Genomic DNA, 24,417 nt, shown 5'->3' with positions numbered 1-24,417 from the left:
ACTGCTTTGATTCTTGACCTCTGAATGGAAGTGGATAAAAACTATGCACGTCAGTGTCCTGTTTTTTCAGAATATATTTGTTAAATATTACTTACATAAACTTATAGTGTCAAGTCAAGCTATGGTTAGGGTTTACATTATTAGCAGCAAGCTATTTAATTTAAATGGTTATTCCAAAAAAAGCAGCTGTCCCCATTGACCTGGCATATCGGTATGAGAAATGTAATTAGTCACATTCCATTAGAAATCTAAGAATCCACTGAGTAAAATGCGAACACTTCTGGGAGGTGGTGTTCTTTCAGTCCAGACTGTAGTTTCAATCCGCATTCTGTATGGATTCAGCTTTGTTGACTTCACGTGGACACCTACACCTGGCTCTGACTCTGAGATGATGAAGGCCTCTCCACTGTTTGGAGAAAACAGCACCCCTGGGTCACACTGGGAGGCTCTGGAATGATTCACCATCATTACTTTTGACTGTATGTTAGGGACCTTCCTCAGGAATTAGTCATCCCTTGTGACGGATCCCAGTAATTTGTAACTGTTGAAAAATTCAGGAAGTCACTCTAAGAACATATACAGTATATCGATAACACACACCTGCCAGTTTTTAATGTCTTTGTGTTTATAAAACACAAATGGAGAATATCAAGTTAATTTTAATCTATTTAGCTATAATTTATAACTATGTTGATTGTAGCTTTGTCTCCCTTATTTAATTTCCCAAAGGATATGATCTATATGTATTTGTAAACATTTATTACTAGGTATACCTATTACATGAATTGCTTTCATGATAATACAAGGAGCATCTCTCTGAATTTATTTTAAGGAGCAAACGACCATTCATACTAACTATACAGCATTAAGGGCAGTGTTTTCTCAGGGGCCACCAGTCTTATTTATAGGTACCGACTTTTATTCAGATTATGCTTAATCTAAGACCATATTGTTTTGAGTAACTGAACAAATGAAAATAATGGAAATGAACAATTTATGCCTTACATTAGGCTGTACCTGGATTTTTAATCCCGTAAGACAAGAGATGTGAATATCTGAATGACTGGGCAGATTTGATCCAGTCACATAATCTGGCCCAACAATTCCTTTGAGTGGTTCTTCTTGTAGTCTCTTTAGTAAAGTTGCATAAACCATTCTTTGTGAATCAGAAGGGGGTGTATGTGGAGATTCTTCTGGTGATCTATATTTTCAACAGATATTACATTTTCATTTTCATACAACCACAGAATTATTAAGGTTTAAGTTAGAAACAGTCCCTGATGATTATTTAGTCCCCATTAGAGATGATGGCAAATTAACTTTAGGCTTAATTTATAGTAAAACGAAGTACTTTAAAAAGGCAGAAAACAATAGGACTGTAAATGATGACGGAATATACGGTGACCAAACCAAGATTCATTTTTCGGCAAAGACTAATAGGGAGCCAATCCACATTTTCAATAAATTTGTGTATAATATTAATACCTCCATATCCCAATTTTTACACTGTCCTCACTCACCGGCTCGTGGACTGTGTGCAAGCTCTCCACGCATCCAATTCCTCAGAGAGGTGCTCAATTTTTAAAGGCACTGATACCACCCGACGTTTTAACAGCTGACTGAAACGTGGAACAGAAATTAATAACTGACATCCAAGACTAAGATATGAAAGAAAGCAAATGAACTTTAAATAACTGCAATTTTAGATTTAACAACTACTGTTCAAAAACACGTGTATACATGAATGCGTGTGTGTGTGTGTGCGCGCGTGCTTACTTGTATATCTGGCCTTCAAGTTCCCTGGAAAGTTAAAGACGTTCAATGCTGTTGGTTGGATGACAGTCTGAGTGAGCGGATGAAAAAGGGAATAGTGAGGGAGGGGGTGGGGGGGTGAGGGAAACAGGTGACGGCGATTCAGGATGTACTTGCTGTGATGAGCACCGGGTGATGTATGGAAGTGCTGAATCACTATATTGTACACCTGAAACTAATATTACATTGTATGTTAACCAACTGGAATTTAAATAGAACTTTAAAAAAACTTAAACAAATAAAATGTAAAACTAATAAATAAGGAAATAAACAAATGAAGGACCAAACAAACTATGGAGACTGGATAGTCCAGCCAAGAATGCTGAATAACAGCCACACACAGCAGGGGTGGGAGGTGGTGCATGTCTGAATTACAAATGAGTATCGAGAGTAAGAAAACAAGTGGGAGAATGGCTTGAGCAGAATGTCAACCAGCAGAAAGGAATGGAAATGCTCAATTCTTGAGAGAAAAAGCAGGAAAACAGCCACAGTAGTGATCCATCACATCCGCGTAAGGAAAACTGGAAACAGGTATATGTGGTATTAATTAGGAGGCTTTAGATAAAGAATTATTAGTTCTAGTTTCTACACTAAGTCACAGACTCCGTGTGCTTTTCAAGGAACTAGTTATGGGACATTTAAAAGCAAAAGCTGTTTGGGAGATAGAAAGAAACAGAACGTAAGACCTTACAGATGAACTTAAGGGTACAGGTAAGCCATTCTGTAATGTACATTTTACGGTTACTCCCTCTAATTGTCCTCATTCTGCTGGGACCTAATAAGATCTGGTGAGGAAAAAGGCACACCTCTCCCCCTACACACGCCTAACACTGTAGTAATACTATCTCAAATCAGTAAGTTATCATTTTCTTCAACCCCAAATTACTAAACTTAAGATCATTTTTTGAGAGAGCGCAAGAAGGGGAGAGCAGAGGAAGAGGGAGAGACAGAATCTCAAGCAGGCTTCACACCCAGTGTTGAGCCCCACGGTGGTGCTCAGTCTCACGATGGTGAAATCATGACCTGAGCCCAAATCAAGAGTCGGATGCTTAACCGAGTCACCCAGGCGCCCCCACAAAATTACGGAACTTAAAATTTGTATTGACAACGTGGCTAGCTCCAAAATGAATTCCCTCAACACTGTGCCTTCCGTGTCTACAATTTGGCACTTGACAAGACTTTCCCGCCAGTAGTGTCTGATGATCTACTATATGCAAAGCAGTGTTAAAGAGGAGAAAACAAGACGCTGAGAAACTACCAGCGGGAAAGCTTCCATACATACGAGGTCACAAGTAATTCCGTTTGACCAAAGTGGAGAACGCAGAGAAGGCTAAGGTGGACGGCTTGGTCAGAACCCTATTTCTGTAGACCTTTAACGTCAGACTAAGAATCTGGAAGTTCTGTGATGGACACTGGGCAGCCCCGGAGGGTGCTGAGGAAGGGCAGTGCTTCAGGAAGGCAGAAGCCACAGTGGGGTCAGGCAGGCAGCAGGAGGAGGACAGTGATCCAGACAGCAGGTGACCAGATGCAGGGCTACAGCGGGAGGGAGTTACTGCAGACCCTTACTGCGGTCAGAGAAAACACCCGTGAGCCTCACCATTAAATTCTGGGAGACAGAAATAGAATGCCATAGTCAAAAGAAGAGACACAGGGGAAGCAGCAGTTTGAGAAGGAAGAGGATGTTCATTTTGAGCACACAGAGTTGAAGCCAGGGTTCAGTGAGCCACAGAGCGATGTCACAATAACTGGCAAGGTAGAGCTACAGAAAGGGCCAGGTTTCTGAAGGACAGAGTACAGAGAGGGGAGCAGAGGGAAGGGGAGGGGAGGGAGAAGACCGAGAGGGAGCTGGGAAGCAGAGGAAGGAACAAGCCTGGGGACTCAGCCTGAGGGCTAGGCGGCAGTGTGAGCACAGGAAATAGACACCATCATCAGGAAAGTTCTTTCCAATTAGGGCTTAAGTTTCTCCTTCTCAACTGTTTCTCTCAGACACGTTCTCCCAGGTCTCTCCTGCCTTACAAAATCCTCCTTTCATTTCTGATATTATTTCAAGGGACCATTTTCTCTCTCTTTACTTTCATCAGCCAAGTCATATTTATTAAATGAATATATTTCATTAAATAGATTTGAATTCCATGTGGTACATACACCCTATTGCTCCCAGATTTTCAAATTATTAAAAGCTGCTTTCACATCTGGGCCTGCTGCCTGCCCAGAAGTAGGTTTTTCCTTGAGTTTTTCCTTGACCTAGCAGTGTCCCCTCTGCCCCCCTGCCCGGTCTGCTCTAGGTGGGGGCCCTACATGTAAGCAGGACCTTCTCTGCGACCAGAAGAAAGAGGAGGGAAGAGAAAGCTTTGTTTCTCTCAGAATCTCTGCCCGCGTAAAGGCACTCAGAACAACTGCTTAGTCTCACACTCAGCACTGTTGGGGGTTAGCTACTCTACCGCTTAGCAAACTGGTCAACTTGGAAATGCTGTGTGGGGAAGGCACTGTGGGGCTTTCTTTTTGATTATAACAAGTTTTAAGCACAATGGCCAACATTCAGCAAGCTGTTAGAAGATACAGGAGTCTGGCAGGAAGGGCACACCCAACTACAAAATAGTGACTTACCCACTATTCACAAATCCTCTTTACTCTGCTTTTTCCTACTATAGAGAGCGGAAAGGTAAAATACCCAGTTTTCGCTCTGTTTTTTTTTTTCAATTTTTAAATGTATTTTTTTAAGTTTATTTTATTTTTTTATTTTTTTTAATGTTTATTATTTTTGAGAGAGAGAGAGAGAGAGAGACAGAGGCAGAGAGCAAAAACAGGAGGGGCAGGGAGAGAGGAAGATACAGAATCGGAAGCAGGCTCCAGGCTCTGAGCTACCAGCACAGAGCCTGATGCAGGGCTCGAGCTCAGACTGAGAGATCATGACCTGAGATGAAGTCAGCCGCTTAACTGACTAAGCCACCCAGGCGCCCCTTATTTTTATTTATTTTGAGAGAGAGAGAGAGAGAGAGAGAGAAAGCAGGGGAGGGACAGAGACAGAGGGAGAGAGAGAATCCCAAGCAGGGTCCACACTGTCAGCATCACAGCCTGACACAGGGCTCGAACCCACAAACTATGAGATCATGACCTGAGCTGAGATCAAGAGTCTGCTTAACTGACTGAGCCATCCAGGGGCACCTTCCTCTTCTTTTAAAATTCGGCCGGTAGGACGCCAGCCTAAGGGGGCCTCTCCTTCCTGAGTCACATGGCCTCATCCTTTGGGGTCCCCATCCTGTCACCTTTCTCTCCTTCCCACTTAGACTGCAGACATAATACACATGACCCTGTCACCAGGTAGTTCAAGCAAGTGGAAGGAAACGAGGGAGGTCAGTGTCAAAAGAAGGGAAGAATTCAGGTCCTCAATGGACTCTGGCTGCAGCTCTAATGGCCCTGGAATGTGGAGACCCCAAATGTCTCGACAGAAGACCAATAAACCCCACACGTTTAAGCTACAATTAGGATTTTGATTATTTATAGCCTAATTTACTTCTAATTCATATAGTTTGATTGCTGCTTTATTATAAAGTACATACTGGATGAATAAACGGATACATGCAGTATATATCTGGTGCCTTCTGGACACACTTAGAGACTAAAACCTTAGGGAAAGGAATGTCTCTCATTTCATACCAGAAGAGAAATCATTTTTACCTTGTGTACTCATAAAGTGCTGGAACAATGCTTTGGTACTGTCTTCTGATGGCCAATAATGCACCAATATAACCACATAAGATGAGCAGTTCATTTCGAGCTCTAAAAGAGAATATAGTTTTTAAAATTCTTTTAACTTGAGGTATAGAACATTACTCACATATATAGTTACCGTACTTATATCTCTGTATTTTGATGGGTGACATTTATAGCAAAATATGTTTAGAAAATTTTCTCAACTTGAAGATGTTTTATTCATGAGTTGAGTCCCTTTCAGACATTTATGCTACAGCACAAGTAATGTTTTAACTTTTGGCTCCTTGTTTTCCTCTATCCCTTGGCCGTTTCTTCATGCAAATTTCTAAGGAACTCATTAGGCCTGATTTAGGAATTCCTGGCACATTATAGACTCTAAGCAAGGACAGGGCACACCCTCTAGATTTCCCGCTGGGGAAACGTCTAAGTTTCCCAGGCTGTGGCAACGTCTTTCCCGCACTGCCATTAAAACAGTAATAGCCCAAAGCCTCCACTGCAAACTATACACCATCTCCGGGGACTTTCGTTCTGTGGACGAGTGTCCTTCCATGATACCTGAATGCAGGGCTGGTAACTAGATGTCACTCCCTAGCACCATCACTTTTCCCCCAGTAGTATGCTCTGTGCAAGTGGCTGTTTAATAGACATGACCACCAGCTTCTTGAGGACTTCGGATCTAAGACCACCCCAACGCTCTGAGTTAGCCCTGTTTGAACCAGGTGTGTGTGTGTGTGTGTGTATCCATGTGTGTCTATGTGTCTTGTCTTTGTGTCCATGTGTGTCTGTGTGTGTGTGTCCATGTGCATGTATGTTCATGAGTCCATGTGTGTCCGTGTGTGTGTACGTGTGTGTCCATGTGTGTGTGTCTATGTGTCTGTGTACACATAAATATACACACTCTAGGTATTAGTAAATAGGACCATGAGAATTTATTTTTTCCGTTTCCAATTGACCTCTGTATTTTTTCTTAACAATAGCAAATATAAATGTAATTTTTCTCCAAGGGCACTTCCCTATCCAAGATGATCTTATTTCTTGATATGAACACCAAAAACAATATAACCATTTTCAAGCATTACATAGATTCCCTTATGTATTTTGGAGTAAAAGCACTTACTTAGTACATGTATGCAAGACTAATTTTTCAGTACGGATATAACTCAATAGGTCAAGAACGGGGTAAACGGTATCCAATGTCCATTCTGAGCTACTGATGCATTCTGGCAAAACAAAACCAAATAAGAGATGATCTAAATAATCATACTAATCATGTTCATCCAATTTTTAACTTACATAATTAATTCTCTCCTGGCCATCTCATCTGGACAAGTATTGCACATCTACCCTCTCTCAAGTCCCCATAGCACACAATCAGCAATCTCTTCCTTTTTTAAATTTAGGATGGCTGGTGTCTGACTTTAAGGCTGCTTGTCAATACTAATGAAAGGCTAAAATCAGTGAGTAGATTTGAGCTGATACCACCAAGGGAAAACTTACCTTTGATGAAGTCAATACCAATAGGAAGGGCTTTTTCAGGCTCTTGACTTAACAAGAAATACTTCACAGTTTCAAATATATTACCATCCGCAAGGGCAGCCTCTGCTAACTGCATACATTCTTCTACTGTGGGTAGCTTGCACTGAAAAGTAATCGGTTTAATGACGTTACTAAAACTTAGAGGGATACACGCAGCAGTATAAGTACTAAATATCTCCAATATGCCTACTACGCTCTTCCTAGTAAAGTTGCTCAAAACAGATGTCAGTGAAATAATTTTTATTAAAAGCACACATTTATGAAAATATCTTTAGGATCTAATAACAGCAAATAAGGTATTAATTACCTAAGTGCATCAGTAGTTTTTCATCACACAAATACTTAATGAAAAAGGTAGAAGTAAATTATCCTGTGATATTGGAATTAGTATCCACACATGTAACTTAGAAAAACACATGCTGAGATTTATCACTTCAGAATATACTGACCACTGTCAGAAACTACATTAAATACAGAAAACATAAGAAATACACTCTGACATCTCACACACACTGTGGAGTTTAATTTTGCTTGGCCTTTGAGACAGAGCAACTTAATTTCAAGTAGAAAGGCAAAACACGTTACAAGCTCTCAAAGTTTTTAGCTCTGACATTCTGAAATGCCACAAAATGCAGATTTTGAGCCCAGGAAATTTCATTACTGGAAAATGAAAAGCACTACTCCCCAGTTTTTCAAATGATTTTTTTTTCCTGTTGAAACTCAGTCTGCTCCTCCCTTAGGTACGTTCTCCTGCTTCCAGGGTGCAGGCGGGGGTTTCCTGCATTGTCCCCCTTCCAGCACCTATAAATAGTTAATGCTTCTTCTCACTGGGGTTGGCAACCACTGATGTGGTGTTTCCACAAAGGTATTTTGTGTTACAACTCCAGAGGGCGCGGTTCGCGCACAGCAAGGTTGCCCATCTCCTCACCTCTGAGGTTTATCACTTTCTTCCCTCTCACTTTTATGTCCCCTTAAGTTACTATGTTGGTTTATTCAATAGTTTCGTATTTTCTGTTTAAAGGGGGTTTGGAGATGGGGACAGATGATGGGGATCAAGGAGTGCACCTGCTGTAATGAGTACCGAAGTGCTGAGTCACTATATTGCACACCTGAAACTGATATTACATTGTATGCTAACTACCTGGAATTTAAATTAAACTTAAAAATCAAATAAAAATTATGTAAATTGAACATTTTGGATTCCACAATCTCTCTTAAAAAATTACAATGAACTAAATTAAAGGAGCTCTCGTATATATAAAATTTCATATTGTTTCCCCAACTTCATTAACTAAATGCCAGTTATTTACTGAGCAACTATGTGCACTAGGTATTACAACTGGCTAAAGTTCTTCACTTTGACATATGCTCCAAGAGTAAAGGGGATAAAAAAAAAGGTTTCTATTGAAATTTTATTCTCAAATAAAATATAATAAAAGATGATCATTGCTGTAATTCCCATCCTATCTTAAAATTCTAAGTTATATAAATTAATATTTAAAAATATAATTTGTAACATTACTTGTGAAACTGTCCACAGGTAGTAGTAACACCTTTACACCTAACTGACTAGTCTTTGTAAACAGTTATCAGTGAAGTCTGAGCAGAAAGTCTAATTATATCCTTTTAGATTCTGTGACAAAAAGGCGATGCGAATGCCATCCTGCCTGTGTCATTACGAGTGTGTAAACACAGACAAGTATTTCTCCTCTCTAAGCCCCACCATTAGTGCTTGCTGCTATCACCTCATACAGGGCATAGGGTGTATATTTAAAGCACCATGAAGCACCATGCAGCAAATGTAAGGTTCATACTTCCTTCCCTCTGCATTTTCATTTCAACACAGGAATAGCTTTTACTTGTCATGTTTGTAAAAGTGAAGCACAACTCACTTAGAAAATATTTCACAGAACACAAAGTGTGTAAAGAAGTCAGGCCACCCATAATCTCACAACCCACTGGTCACTGTGCATGATTACCATCTCATAAGTATGGTCCCTCATCTCACACAGTTACACACATACACACTTGCTCAAACACTCACATATACACTCACTCATGCACACACATGCTCACTCTGTGTTATCATAATACTTAGTAAGTATCCACTGTTGGATGAAAAGGGCCACTGAACACTGCATCGGGCGCCTGGGTGGCTCAGTCAGTTAAGCGTCCGACTTCAGCTCAGGTCATGATCTCACGGTTCGTGAGTTCGAGCCCCGAGTCGGGCTCTGTGCTGACAGCTCAGAGCCTGGAGCCTGTTTCAGATTCTGTATCTCTGTCTGTCTGCCCCTCCACTGCTTGCACTCTCTCGCATTGTCTCAAAAATAAACATTAAAAAGTAATTTTTAAACACTGCAGACAAATCAAGGGTCATGAAGTGGGGTCATTTAAGTGAAACAAAACACTGCTATTTTCATATTAAAGACAAAAAAATGTTTTACTGTAAGTTATATTTTTCTTAAAAGACCTGTATATATCTCCTTAAATATATAATAATTAACATAAATACGTGCAGTTATTTTCAAAATGAAAATCATATGGCATGTATTTCATATTCTGCTTTTTTACAGAACTGTTTTATAGCCTTGTACCAATGTCAATAAAAAGAGAACTTCATGATCTTTTTAATGGGTGAAAAGCATTGAAATACAGAAATGTACTGCAATTTATATACACAATCTCCCTATTGTTGAACATTTTGGTTATTTTTATACATAATCTTGGTTCATAAATTCCTGTATTCTACAAAGGAGTATTTTTTAAAAGCACTTTAAAGCAATGCATGTGAATTTCATCATAATTAACTCTTTTAAAGATCCTAAACTGCCTATTTGTAAAAGTTGGCAAAAATGCACCTTAAGGTGCAGAGGGGCAGAGTGGGACGGATGTGGAGTCAGACGTGCTAAAGCTCAAGTCTACACTCTGCCTTTAACTAACTAGAGGCAGTTGCTTAAGCTCCCCGAGCTCACTTTTGCTGTAAAATAGGAACAATGAGCCTTGCTTTTTGGGGTTTCCATGTGAATTCAGTAAAATACAAACATATGTGAAAATTCAGAACTGTCTCAAGCACACAGAAGCTCAACCAATGTCACTTACTGTTATCACTTCTGTTATATCTATAAAAGGGTTCGCGAGGGATCATATGTTTCTCTGCCTGAATCTTTATTTGCCCTAACCTAAAATTAGTTAAATCCTAGCACTGCATTCCAAATTAGAATATGTAATACCCTTAGAATACCTTCTCATGAAGATCATTTATCTCTTCGGTACACCCTGGGTAGAAAGCACAGAGTTTAACTAACTGTAGTTCATTGTCAGGAGTCATCAGGAGAAGATCAGCTGCCAAATTCCTATGCACATAACAAAGGGGGAAACTGATTCAACAAGGAAAAAATCTAAAAATAACATTTAGAACTATTTCAAAGGAAGAAAACTCTGATACTTCCTTTGGTTTTCTACTAACATAAAAAATACTAATTTTCTACTTAATTATGAAAGACCTCCAAACGTGGATGACAGATAAACCAAAGGGCATGAAGGAAAAATGTATTAGGAAATTTCTATAATTTTGTAAAAATCTTAAATCTGTATATCTTTGCAATTAATTTTGCTATTACAGAATTATTCTCTAAGCAAACTAAGCAGTATTAGATATGTTCTGTGGAGTGAATTATGAAGCAAGCTTTGTGAAGGCTACTTTTCATCAGCTTTTGTTATGGCCGCAACCACAGCTGGATTAAGCCACTCTTTAAAACCAGTAGAATACTGACTGGGGCGCCTGGTGGCTCAGTTGGATGCATCCGACTTTGGCTCAGGTCATAAATCTCATGGTTTGTGAGGGTGAGCCCCATGTCAGGCTCAGAGCCTAGAGCCTGGAGCCTGCTTCAGATTCTGTGTCTCCCTCTCTCTCTGCTCCTCCCCCACTCGTGCTCTGTCTCTGTCTCTCAAAAATGAATAAACATAAAAAAACAAAAAAACAAAAGAATACTTAGATATTTTAAGTTTCGAATTTCAGGTGTTTTGCATCTCAAACTTTACCTGGAAATCAAAGATAGAAATGCAGTTTCCTGATTTACTTTTTTAAAGATTCAATGAAAGGAATAAATCACTTAAAAATACGGTATTTTAGGGACGCTTGGGTGGCTCAGTTGGTTGAGCGACTGACTCTTGATTTCGGCTCAAGTCACGATTCCAGGGTCATGGGATAGAGCTGCATGTCAAGCCCCAAGGTGGGGTGCCATGGTTGGCATGGAGCCTGCTTAAGATTCTCTCTCTCTCCCTCTGCCCCTCCCGAGCTCATGCCCACTCTCGCTCATGGTCTCTCTCTAAAATAAAAATAATTTTAAAAAGAAAAAATAAAAAAGAAGGTATATTAAAGCGTCATGTGTCATATTTAACAGCTTTTACGTTAAAAATGTTCTGTATAATATCCTCTTTAAAAATCATTAGGTGAAGAGTTTTTCGTTGCATACTGTTGCACAACTGAGAAAACACTAATTTTTAATGATTCAAGATGTTATTATCCACTTTTCAAGAAACTAATATAAAACACATTCAGCATAACTTGAGGATAGGCAATATTTCAAATGAGTTTCTGAAAGGGTGGACTTCAGAGAGTAAAATCTTCCTTCACCTTCTTTGTGAAGCCTTCAGTAAAATGTACATTGATCATTTATGTGAATAAATTATTTTTAAAACATTAAGAGGTGTGTAATCAAGAATATAGTGAGCATGGAACAGGAAGAGAGACAATTTATGTGTATCAAATACTCTATCATCATTGAACAGGTAAGTCTTTGAGTGTTTTCCCAAGTCTCAAATTAGGGTAATTCATCTGCTCTTTCTAAGAAGTTTCAATGCTTATGTTTCCTGATACCGACATTTAATAGCAGTATTTGATAGTGTCCATGAGAATACAGAAATTAACATTTGTTTTTACAGTACATAAACTAGATGTGTAAATTCTATTAAAACTTCCATGAACTACAGACAAAAGTCTGACCTTATTGCTGTAGAATTATATCCTGATACACTGAAGTTTGCAGCAATGCTAATTTTCTTCTCCTTTTAGTGAAACTTACCATTTACTGAAACTTCCATTTACCAATCAGGGAAAATGTATATACATGTAATGATACAGACCTACTAAATAATCTAAACTCTCAAATTTCATTGTCAGAACAGGCATTTTCACTTGTTTAGCTGAGTTATTGACTACTATTTTGTATTGTAGAAAGTCACAATTCATTTATGACACAAATTTTAATATAAAACGGTGAGAGATTTTGTACCTACAAGAAGTGTTGTCACTTTGTAGTTAGGTTTTATATGTTATAAATTCTATAAATGAATTGTTATTCTGCAAAACAATGAAGAACAGGTAATGATCATTTACTATAGAGTTAATATTCTAAAACTGAAATAAAATATGAATATTTTTATTAAATGTTTTTATAAAACTAGACAGTACCTGTATCCAACAGATGGAAAGCTAGAAAGAAAATTATTTTAAATATGAATACCATGTATATGCAGTGAGAACCAAGAAAAAGGAGACTTTTACCAGCACATGTAAAACAGGGAAGGGCACTTGTCTTACAAAATTGTGAACATTCCTTCCAAATTATCAACTATGTTTTTATTTAAACTTTTGGAGGCTTATTCATAGGGCTTACGGATTTCCCCTGGAAATAAACCCCTTTGAGCATTACATATTTCAAAATTTGAACTTTATCCAAGTTTCTGGTGCATGTATCTATGGATATATAAAGGAAACTTCTTAGGGGCATTACGAGGAAATAGAAGTTTGTCTTATATTAAAAGCAACTAAGACATGTAGTCAGTTGAAAGATTTTTTAAACCTCGCCTAAATTTAATTTCTATTTGTTTTGCTACTTTTTACCTTTACCAAAAAAAAACAAAAAACAAAAAACAACTTAATCACATTTTATTTAGATTACACGATGACCTCTAGCAGGGAGTCCGTCACCTTTGTGAATAAATAATCTACGTTAAACTCATGCTTTGGGATAAGGTCTAAGGCAAGTCACAGTATGCAACTGACCGTTACTGTTCCTGACAGACATAGACCTGGGTACTAAGGATGGGGGGCATTACACACACATAAGTCCTAAGTCTAAGGTCAATGGTGGGGTGCTGCCACATTTGGGTTGGGGGAAGGACCTCTTGTGGCTGTAAGATACGGGAATAAATGACAAAAACTCTGAGACTCCCGATTCCCTATGAAGCCCCCAGATCCAGAAAGAAAGGGAAAACGGGAAGTGTTGCTGTATTTCTGAGCTAGCCACAGACGAAGGGGGCCACATGGCTTGGTAGCTGAAAAGACCGGAGACCTGTGTTGCTCCCCACGTTCACATATTGAAACTTAATCCCCAGTGCAATGGTATTTGGAAGTGGGGCCGCTGGGAGGTGATTAGGCCCTGAGGGCTGAGCCCTGAACGGTATTGGTGCCTTGTAAAAGAGGCCACAGAGAGCTAGCTCGACCCTTCCGCACACGAACAAAGGGAGAGGATGGCTGATGAGGACCCAGGAAGCCGGCTCTCATCAGACACCAAATCTGCCAGCGCCTTGATCTTCGACTTCTCAGCCTCCAGAACTGTGAGAAATACATTTTTGTCATTTGTAAGCCACCCAGTCTGTGACACTTTGTCACAGCAGCCTGAACCGACAAAGACAGTAGCTAAGTATAAACTTCGGAGCCAGTTTATAGAATGTTGGATCTTGGCTTCACCACTTATTGAGGCCAGAGGCAAAGCAGCATCTATCGTGCCTGAATCATTACATGTAAAGTGCTTACCACAGAGCTTGGCACACAGTGCAAAAGGATTAGTTAGCTGTCATTATTCTTAATGTTATTACTGTCTGTGGGATTCGACAGTAGAGTCTGTACAGCTCCATTTTACGAGTGGTGTGTGTGTGTATGTGTGTGTGTGTGTGTGCACGCACACACGTGAACTGGGTGTGCGGTGGGAAGAGGTGAAAGGCCCGATTAACACGTTTATTTAGAAACTCCTTAAGGTTTTAAGTGCTTTAGGGAAGGAGAAGATGAATGTCTGAAATCATCTTTATTCAGCAAACATCTCTTGAGTGTCAGCCTCGTATCTTTGCTAAAGATGCTCCATAATGAAGGACTATCTGCCCGAAGATCAGGGCTCTGCAGATGGGGGTGAGAACTGCTTGGACCTGGACTTCCAGGTCACCCCAGGGACTTTCCAGGGTCTATTTCTTAGAGGACTGTCCACGTCTGGAGAAATGCCCTGTTCCAAGTCTCCAGCTAAACTATGTTATTATGCTCCATTAGAAAAGTGACCTCAGGGGCGCCTGGGTGGCGCAGTCGGTTAAGCGTCCGACTTCAGCCAGGTCACGATCTCGCGGTCCGTGGGTTCGAGCCCCGCGTCAGGCTCTGGGCTGATGGCTCAGAGCCTGGAGCCTGTTTCTGATTCTGTGTCTCCCTCTCTCTCTGCCCCTCCCCCGTTCATGCTCTGTCTCTCTCTGTCCCAAAAATAAATAAACGTTGAAAAAAAAAATTTAAAAAAAAGAAAAGTGACCTTATTTTGCAAACCTTAAACTAAGACACAAGGTCTGACAAGAATGAGTGTAGATATGCAGAATCTGAAATGTGGAAATGTGTGGTCCTGATTATCTTAAGCAGTGCACATTTATTCACGATGTTCTGTGCACTCGAAATAATACTGAGTTACAAGGGGACTGCTTCAGAATGGGCCACGGTAGATTTCACTCCAAACCAGGGCAGTTCCCACGATTACTTCATTATCATAACCCTGTTTCCTCCCACAATCTTTCTCTTTCAATCAAAAAGGAGATGCTAGGCGCTTGGGTAGCTCAGTCAGTTGAGTCTGACTCTTGGTTTCGGCTCAGGTCATGATCTCATGGTTCATGAGTCTGAGCCCCACTTTGGGCTCTGCGTTGACAGCTTGTAACCTGCTTGGGATTCTCTCTCCTTCTCTCTCTGCCTTTCCCTGATCACATGCCCTCTCTCTCTCCAAAATAAATAAATATTAAGAAATTAAATTAAGTTAAAAAATTTGGAAAGGAGATGCTGTATTCTCTCAAAACACATCAAATGCAACTTAAAATATTTTAAAAATGTATTCCATTCCTATAAAATTATTCTTCAAATTTAGAAATTCTTACCATGGTGGAATCATCATGCATTTTCTCGCCAGCAATTCCAGGGCATAGTGGGTTGTGGGTGCAGCAGGCTCTCCGAGCACTGTGCCCACACTGACGGCCAACTCCAGTTCATTTCCACGAATCAGGTATGCCATAGCAAGCTTACCCAATAAGAAAATAATTCCTTCAGTTTCATAGATGCTGGATTGGATCATCTTTCCCCGCCAAGCTCATAAAGTAGATAAAGCAGTATTAACCTATAATCAATTATTCTTAAAAATACTGAATGTAACATTCCTATAAAGTACTTATGTAAGTATAAATGCAATTTCCAGATGGAAAAGCTTATCTCATAAAGGGACATACAGGGAATTTTTAAAACGTCAGAATTTAAGTTTAGAACCCTTGATAATAGTTTTTTAATGAATTAATAACAGTTTGTCTGCTATATCCTCATGTCCTTCCATGTCTCTATCACAAAACAATGCCAATTCTTAGAAGATTCATCAACAGTGTGCAATGATTATCAATGATCCCTTAAATCTACTGTATCTAAGGATACATGCAAAACAGAATCCATCTTTACTATACATTTTTCTTACTAGATTAGAGGGTCAAATAGAAAATACCTTAAAAACATCACTTTTGAAGATTATACTAACGTATACTTAAAAATAAGCGCTTCCAGAAGTCAAGTATTCTGAATCCCTGAGATTTTTCCCTTCACCACACTATTTCTTCTCATATCAGATGAAATACTTAAAGTCAGGTTGTTACAAATATGTACCTTGTGATAAAAATGAATTGGAAATAAGATTTCATAGTCTGTAGAGTTTATGTGTGCTTCTGAGGCATGGTAGCTCAGGCTTGGTAAGCACACAAAATCAGACCTTGCACAGGAGTTGCCATATTTTCTCCACTCAAACACCATGACGCACCTTAAGAGCTTTCCATTTACATAAACCAATGTGAAATGTACCTCAGTATTATCTACGGCTAGCTGGCAACATGCAGCTAACACTGCGCGACCATCCTGAAAATACCATTCCGCTAGTTCTTCACTGACTTTGTGCAGGAGTCTAGAAAAGAGAAAGAGGATGTAGTCTATATAAACAGAAGGATTCCGTCATAAAATGAACTAACGCCCTTTTAGAACAAGCTTATTAAGGGATCACATAGGATTTAATTTGGTATCTTTGATTCAGGTATAAAGTCTGATCTTTGGGAAAGAAAAATCAGGAAAGCTATTTTACTTAGCAAACAAATTAGTATGTATGGCATGCCCCCACCCCAAATGTCAGAATAAAAGTCTCATTTTCAAAATTTGCCATCCTACATTGAATAATTCACAACTCAGCTATAGGGACAGTTAACTGCAGAAGAATTACAGGCTGAACTGAAACTTTTCAAAATTTAGATGGTGACCACAATATGGGTAGGGTATGTTAGATCTTTAAAATGTCGAGTTTAGATATGGCAGAGAATAGCAGCAAAGAATCAGGAAGGAATACGCTGGTCCTAACACATTATTTGCTTAACATTTTACGACCCTTTTTTACTTGAAAAGCATCCTAAAAGTTTAGATATCCAATTTTTTAAAGCAATAATAGGAGCCAATAATGAGGCATGGGAAAGTAGATTATTAGATTTTAAAAAGGGCAAAAGGCTGAAGAATTCTAACTTCCATTTCTTTTAAAAAATGTGTATTTGGATTTCTTCTTTAAAAGGAGTCTAAATTTTATTCCCAACACTAATTGTGGTGTCTTGGGATGATGTCATCTACAATGACTTTACAGTGAAACATTAATAAACAGCCCTCCTTATTTTTACTGCGTCTCCTCCCTAAACAAGGTTGATGTTTTGAACTATTTCGGTGCTTTATCTGCAATCTCTCTACTGAAATACATGCTGCCTCTCTGAAAGCCACACAAAAGGCTTGCAGGCTGCACGTGCACGCCTGACACTGCCCTGTTCACCCAGAGACCCTGGGATGGAGCAGGACTGAGGCGAGAATCAAAGTGAGACAGCCCAGCCCCTGTGCATGGAGAAGGGCGAAGCGCATGGGTCTTAAAACCCCCTAAGGGGAAGCCAACCCTGAAAATACTGATCCCACACAAAGGATAAAGCGCTCACTCATGACAGTCTTCCTTGTAGATATCATCAGGATATGAAGATCCTTTAGGTGTGGAAACATGTACGGTCTGCATGTTTCCCTCACAAGCAGCCTGGAATTTAATAAAATCTTTAATTAATTTTTAGCTAATTGTTGACAGCTGCCCAATTTCTAAATATTATTTTGATCAAAGTGCAGTTGACCCTCTAACAATATGGGTTTGAACTGCACAGGTCCACTTATATGCAGATCTTTTCCAATAAATACAGGACTGTAAATGTATTTCCTCTTCCTCATGATTTCCTTAATAACACTTTCTTTTCGCTAGCTCGCTTTAAGGTCAGAACACGATATATAACACATGGAATGTGCAAAATACGTGTTAATCGACCGCTCATGTTATTGGTAAAGTTTCTGGTCAACAGTAGACTATTAGTACTTAAGTTTTGGGGGAGTCAAAAGTTATAGGAGGATCTCTGGGTGGGGGTTCAGTGTCCCTAACCCTGTGCTGTTCAAGGATCAACTGCTTATTTAAATCATGTTTAAAATTTATACAATCTGGAGGTACCCTCAGAATTCGAAAAAGAATGTGGACTCCATTTGTATCAACACAAAGCTTCAAGTGCATGGTTACTAGAAATAGCTGTTCACCCACATATGACATTCAGCAGCATACAAAAGTCCAGGGACGCCTGAATGTCTAAAATACGTGCAGTGTGACCAGGGCATAGAAAGTGTGACCGTACTGTGGACAGAGAAGGTTGGGAGGTGGGCAGGAGCCAGGCCATGTGACTGTCGATCACGGGAAGGCAGGTGTGATCAGTCAGCACAGTCTTCCTTCCACAGGCCCTCCCGCCAGGGTAGGTGGCCCGTGTGATCGTGTACCGGTACCTGCGCAACAAGCAGAGCTTCTGTAAGCTGACCTCTTGACATAAAAAAATTCACTAATTTTTTCACATCTCCAATGGCGATGCAGTATGGAATGACATCGTCCTTATCTTCCTGGATTAACTGATCAGCTCTCCTAATAAAACAAGAACAGCTTTCTTTAGAATATACCAATTTCAAGGTTCTCAGTTGGACTCAGATTTTCTGAAATACCTAAAGCAGCCAAATATCCAAAATACGTGGTAGATTTCCTAAAACCCTTCTGCACATCACTTTTCTAACAGCTTCAGATTTTATAATCAAATCAGATATGGAAGACAAAAGTTTTCTGCAATAAATAAAATAGATAACCTATTTTCTCTTAAAACACTACATATTTTCATATTTTAAAAGCACTGAACACATTAGGTCTTAAAAACGAATACAGCTTATCTATTAAAGTGAACAATATATTTTCTGAAAATAAGCTGTAAACTAGATGTGTGATGGGATATCTACTTTCAATTGGATTAATAAATACGTGTGTGTCTACTGCATTAAAGACAGAATTTTAAACGTTTTAGGGAGCACAACAATGAATGCAAACCCTTTAAATGCAAGTAACTTAAAATCATTGAAAAAGGGAAGAGTATAAATACTGACAATAAAATATAGAATACTATGAGCACCCCAAGCAAGGCAGTTTACAAAAACTAAAAGTTCCTGACATGTGAGGGGAAAACAGGATCCTGATCTTGGAGATTACCAAGAATCTCCTTGTGTCTGCCTCTGTCTCTCTGTATCCTGTCTGTGTTTCTCTTCTCCTAAATAAGTCCCAAGTAGTTTCCCAGTGACCAAGCAAATTAATTTAACTCTTATTATTTAGCCTCAGGTTTGTTGAAAACTAATCTGTGGGCACCTGGATGGCGCAGTTGGTTAAGTGTCTGACCTGATTTTGGCTCAGGTCATGATCTTGCAGTTTTGTGAGTTCCAGCCCTGCATCGGGCGCTAGGCTGACAGTGCAGAGCCTGCCTGGGATTGATTCTCTCTCTCTCTCTCTGCCTCATGCTGTCTCAAAATAAATGAATTAAAAAAAAAAAGAACACTAATCTGGCATATTTAATATATGCTGGCATTTGCATTAAACTACATTTCAATTGCCAATCTCTGGGTCGGTGTAGCACAGTTTTTGTTTGCCCAGCTCACTGTTAACAATCTCCAATCTACAGGGTCACTGGAATTCTCCCCAACACCTGTGTTTTCAACCATTGTGACACTGATTTCTTTGTTATAGGAGTAATAATATCCCCTTCTAAGGAACTAGGACCGAGAAATGGCCAATCTCTCTGAATGGCTGCATCTATACAACATAAATTTAGGAGCCGTGAGAAGACCATTTTCTGGCCACCATGTGAATTAAGGAGTAGAGAAAAGCAGGTGTTGGTTTCCAAAGGTATCTGAAACAGTTTTTGCTGAGGTTGAAACACAATTGTTTTGTGAAAGAAACATTGTCTGCTAACATGGCTTTATTAAAGATTTCGGGGGTTGGGGGGGAAGATAACATTCACAAGTGTGCAGTGAGGGTACAGGAACTTGGAATTATTTGGATTTTTAGAACTTAAGACAGGGAGCCCACAGCCAGCCCGCTGATGCACTTATTGCTGGGAAAACAGGTGCCAGGGAACGGTCTACTTTCCAACGGCAAATGTGTTCATTAGTCCTTCTGCATTTCATGCGTAGCCTCAGGCAGATTTTTATTTATACATGTGAGTTGCAGTTGAATTTGCTTCTAAATCATGTCTCGTGGAAGAAAAATCAAACTTTTTCATTTTTAAGGCCAGAATCAAGGGAATTAGTCATGAAATAGTAGTCTACAGGCCTAGCACAATGCTAGACACATAGTGAGCACTAAAAAAATAAATATTCCCTGAATGACTAGAATAGGGAACAGTCTTACGCTGTGAGTTGAAATGTGTCTGCCCAAAACACGTTTACTGAAGGACCAACCACGGTCTCTACAAATGTAACCTTATTTGGAAAGAGGGTCTTTGCTAATGTAATCAGTACAGAGGGAGTTCAACTGGTTGAGGGTAGACCCTCAATCTGCTATGACTGGTGTCCTCCAAGAAAGAAGGGAATGTGCACACAGACACACAGGGACTAAGGCACCGTGAGAAGAAAGCAGGGGTTCGAGTGGTGCACCCATGACTCAGTGAAGGCCGACGACTGCCAGTAGCCACCAGAAGCTGGGGAAAACACGTGGAACAGATTCTTTCTCAAAGACCTCAGTAGGAACCAGTCCTCCCGACAACTGGATATTGGCCTTCTAGCCTCCGGGCTGTGAGAATAAATTTCTGTGGGTCTAAAGCCAACCAGTTGATAATACTTTGTTACAGGGGCCATAGGAAACCAACACATCTCAGAAAGAGGCTTCACCAGTGCCTCCCTCGTATTCACGGACGGGAGACGGCAGGGATTGGTGGCCAAAGAGAACTGAGATTATTTACAGAAGAAGTACTCTGTGAACTTTAGGAAACCTTCAGAAAATCTTACCACCTATATTTCAGTAGCAATATATTATCCAATAAGTATGTTTACTCATCCGTCAATCCCTCCATTGACATGGAGAATCTCCCTTCCACGGTCTTTCTCAGATGCCAGGTCAAACAGAAGAACACCAAGTGACTTGTAACCAATTCATTTAATTTACGGCGTTAGCAGACATAAAACTCAGCTGTTTTTAAAGACAACCTAAGACTAGAAAATCTCAAAAGCTACTATTTATATATTGCTTCCATTTTAACATATTTTAAAACATTTGGACACAGACTCTGTGCTTACCTCTGCATTAACTTCTTCCAGTATTTCACAGACACCCCCGGTGCGACTGACAAGGCCTTGTCCCACTAGAACAGAAAACAAGAAAGGCAAAGTGTATTTTGACTGTACTAACTCTTAACTTTTTTTTTTTTTTTTAACGAACTCACATTTTTAATAGGAGTTTTTCGTGTGTTTTTAGGGTGTTTAGATTTCCAGGAATATTTCTGAATTCTATCCCATTCCACAGAGTATAAATATTACATTTTAAAATAAAGTAAAATACGTAAATTGTATTATTCAGCAACGAAAATCCCAAGCCTAGACAGGGGGCAGTGGGAGGGGAGAGGAATAGTACTACCTAAGTGTGTAGTTTAAAAAACATAGTACCTCCCCTTCTGACACGACACCAGAGTAATCTGTTCTACGGTAATCTATGTCCTATGTTCAAAATAATACACACTGAAATTCTTCTGTTTAAAAAATATGACATTTATTTCTATTTTTATTCTTTGTTTTTTTATAAATTTTATTTATTGTCATATCTTTCTTTATAGTTGATAAACTGATCTTCGTATTTTAATTTTTTTAACGTTTATTTAACGTTTATTCATTTTTGAGAGATGGAGACAGAGCACGAGTGGGTGAGAGGCAGAGAGAGAGGGAGACACAGACTCTGAAGTAGGCTCCAGGCTCTGAGCTGGCAGCACAGAGCCCATCACGGGGCTCTAGGTTACGAAGCTTGAGATTGTGACCTGAGCTGAAGTTGGACACTTAACCAACTGAGCAACCCAGGCATCCCTGATCTTCATATTTTAAAAATTAGACTGTTATTAAAGATCATAGTTTAATCAAGGCAAGTGAGACAATGATATGGAAAACATAGACTTCACTGAACTCATGTCTAGAAAGGAAGTGAGGGTGAAGAATTCTGAATATCACAACATGGATCTAAACTTCATTTTAATTAAGGCTCTCCCAAACAGTAGAATTCTACTACAATTATGGCTAGAAGATTGGTAATTAGCCTGAAAATAATAGGTTAAATTTTAAATAGGTAAATGTTTTTTGTTTTTATTTAAATTCCAGTTAGTTAACATAGAGTATAAAATTAGTTTTGGGTGTACAAAATAGCAACTTTTTAATACTACATTATTTGTAGTCATGTTTCCTTTTTATTTAAGTTTATTTTTATTTGAGAGAGAGAGAACAAGTGGGGATGGACAGAGAGAGGAAGAGAGAGACAAAATACCAAGCAGGCTCCACACTATCAGTGCAGAGCCAGAATGGGGGTTCAAAACTCATGAACCATGAGATCACGACCTGAGCTAAGAGTCAGACGCTTAACTGACTGAGTCACCCAGGAACCCCTGTCGTCATGTTACCTTTTTAGAAAAATGTAACCTAAATTATGCTTTTAGGGAAAATTTGTCTTTATTATAGTAGAGGCAAATGCAAGAAACAAGTTAAAATGTAGATTAAATGAACTTTGAAATCATCAAGCCTTTTCTATAAAAACATGTCCTGTAAGTGGAGAGATTAACTGTTTTCCTAATCTCACAGAATTAATCTCAAAGAATCAGAAACTACAGAAGGAGGATATCGTGAAGCGCTCCAAAGACGTCTGTATTTCTTAAGGATTGGAAGGACAGTGTTTTGGATCGTTAAGAACCCTGATGACCTTGCACAACAAAATTCTCAAGCTCCACAAGCGGACACTGTGAAAGTATCTTTAAATGTGAATTGAATATAGCTTTAAAAAATATATACCCAAATATAAAACTCAGGAAGATGAAGAATTTGTATTCTACCAAAATTTATTTATTCTTTTTATTCTTGAATTTGATCAATACTCTAACAGTGTCTTGCTAGAAAGGTAACCTTTAAGCCAAACCTCTATTTCTTTAGAAGTAAAATTTTTATACTGCTCCTGAACACTTTATAGTTTGCAATGTGTTTTCAGTAACATTTTAAAATGACATTTTGTTTTAGGTCAAGCAGTAATTCATTATTTGTTTCTACTGTATAGGGGAATAAAAAGGCGAGTTAAATTTAATTTTGATATATTTTAATGTAACTTTATTGTTCAGTTTTACTTTATATTATTTAATAGTACACTTAATAGTATTTTGTAATTATAAAATAACTAACTTAGAGCTTTTCATCAACTATGAAATGAATCCCTGCCGTTTTTTTGGGGGGAGGGGAGGGTTGGGAGAATTTTTGTTGAACAATGTAGACATTCAGAAAAACAAAAAGCTCCATAAATTTTCACAAACTGAAAACAATCAAGTAACCACATCCAGATCAAGAAACAGAAACCCCTTCTCCTTCTTGTCTTAGTTTGTTTGCCACCCACTTTCCAAAAATAACCACTACCCTAACTTTAATAGGATAGATTTATCTTAACCTTTTTCTAGAAAACTCTGTTTTGCTGAATCAGTCCTCTAACTCAGGATGTGCCCTAGGACCATAATTCACCAGAAAATCCTCAGTGACAACCCTTCTTGTGGCCAGTGTGGGGTTTAGTCACAACAAATCGTATTAGTGAGGGGAGCCCAATGTGAGCAAATTAGCCAACATGGGTATTTTTTTAGATATCAAAGGGAATCAAAGATCCTACCCCAGGGCAGTGGTTCTCAGGCTTCAGGCATGTGAAGAACCTGAAGGGCTTATAAAAGCACAGGTCATGGGGCTACATCCCTGGAGTTTCTGATTCTGTAGGTGTGGGCTGGGAAATACACGTCTAACCCGTTCCCGAGTAATGCTGATGCTGCTGGCCTGGGAAATCTCACTCTGGTAAGTACTGTTCTCAGGCACACTACCTGAGATAAGCTTAATATTTAGTCTTCCACCAATACTTAGAATACTTTGTTAAACTCATTGATTTTAGCACATTACCTCTCCAAGTTCAACCATAAGTTCACAGTATCTCTGAATTTGTCCTAATCTCAAATGTATCTCTGCAGCCTCCTTCAGTCTTTCCTCTTTAGTAGGCACACCAATACCACCACCAAATTTAGACATCTTGACTGTTGTTAATTCTTGGGCTTCAGACTGGTTAAAAAGAAAACAAAATGTTCTACATTTTGTTACACAAGAGCTGGTGATAAAAGATGATTATAAAAGCATTACATGGGCACATATTTTAAAAGCAGATAGCAATGGAAATTAGGTATTTTTAAAAATCAATACTTTTTCTCTATAAAACGTGATAACTCTTTCACCTTAATATTTTGATGTGTGTGGGGAGTAAAGAGTAGATGTGTCTGGTATGGGGTAGAGAAAGGCTAAATCCCACTGTCCTTACAACTTAGCAGCTGTTATGGTTAGATACAAGTCCGGGGGCCAAAAAGTAGTGAATGATAGAGTGATATGTAACTGGTGAAAACATATATGAA

General features: G+C 39.1%; 1 protein-coding gene across 10 annotated transcripts in view; it reads right to left on the bottom strand.

Moving 5' to 3' along the window:
- Positions 1-24,417, bottom strand: part of WDR17 (WD repeat domain 17) — a 107,797-nt gene that overhangs the window by 3,198 nt on the left and 80,182 nt on the right. For 6 of the 10 annotated variants that reach the window (XM_023252308.2, XM_023252307.2, XM_019828217.3 and 3 more), the window contains 13 exons: positions 23,918-24,073; positions 21,041-21,105; positions 18,224-18,356; positions 17,353-17,444; positions 16,199-16,298; positions 15,241-15,380; positions 12,536-12,556; positions 10,304-10,415; positions 7,024-7,165; positions 6,644-6,746; positions 5,491-5,592; positions 1,521-1,619; positions 1,006-1,201 (listed from right to left, as the gene is read on the bottom strand). In XM_023252308.2, coding sequence (XP_023108076.2) covers positions 1,006-1,201; positions 1,521-1,619; positions 5,491-5,592; positions 6,644-6,746; positions 7,024-7,165; positions 10,304-10,415; positions 12,536-12,556; positions 15,241-15,380; positions 16,199-16,298; positions 17,353-17,444; positions 18,224-18,356; positions 21,041-21,105; positions 23,918-24,073 — 1,461 coding nt within the window. Of the gene's footprint in view, positions 1-1,005; positions 1,202-1,520; positions 1,620-1,776; positions 1,988-5,490; positions 5,593-6,643; positions 6,747-7,023; positions 7,166-10,303; positions 10,416-12,535; positions 12,557-15,240; positions 15,381-16,198; positions 16,299-17,352; positions 17,445-18,223; positions 18,357-21,040; positions 21,106-23,917; positions 24,074-24,417 lie in introns of those variants that run through there. The other 4 variants (XM_019828225.3, XR_002741581.2, XM_023252304.2 and 1 more) reach the window with 4 other exon arrangements.

Source organism: Felis catus, chromosome B1 (assembly GCF_018350175.1).
Source record: "Felis catus isolate Fca126 chromosome B1, F.catus_Fca126_mat1.0, whole genome shotgun sequence".
In the NCBI taxonomy this organism is placed as follows: Eukaryota; Metazoa; Chordata; class Mammalia; order Carnivora; family Felidae; genus Felis; species Felis catus.
The sequence above is the reverse complement of the archived record's forward strand: the minus strand, read 5'-3'. Positions and strand labels throughout refer to the sequence as shown.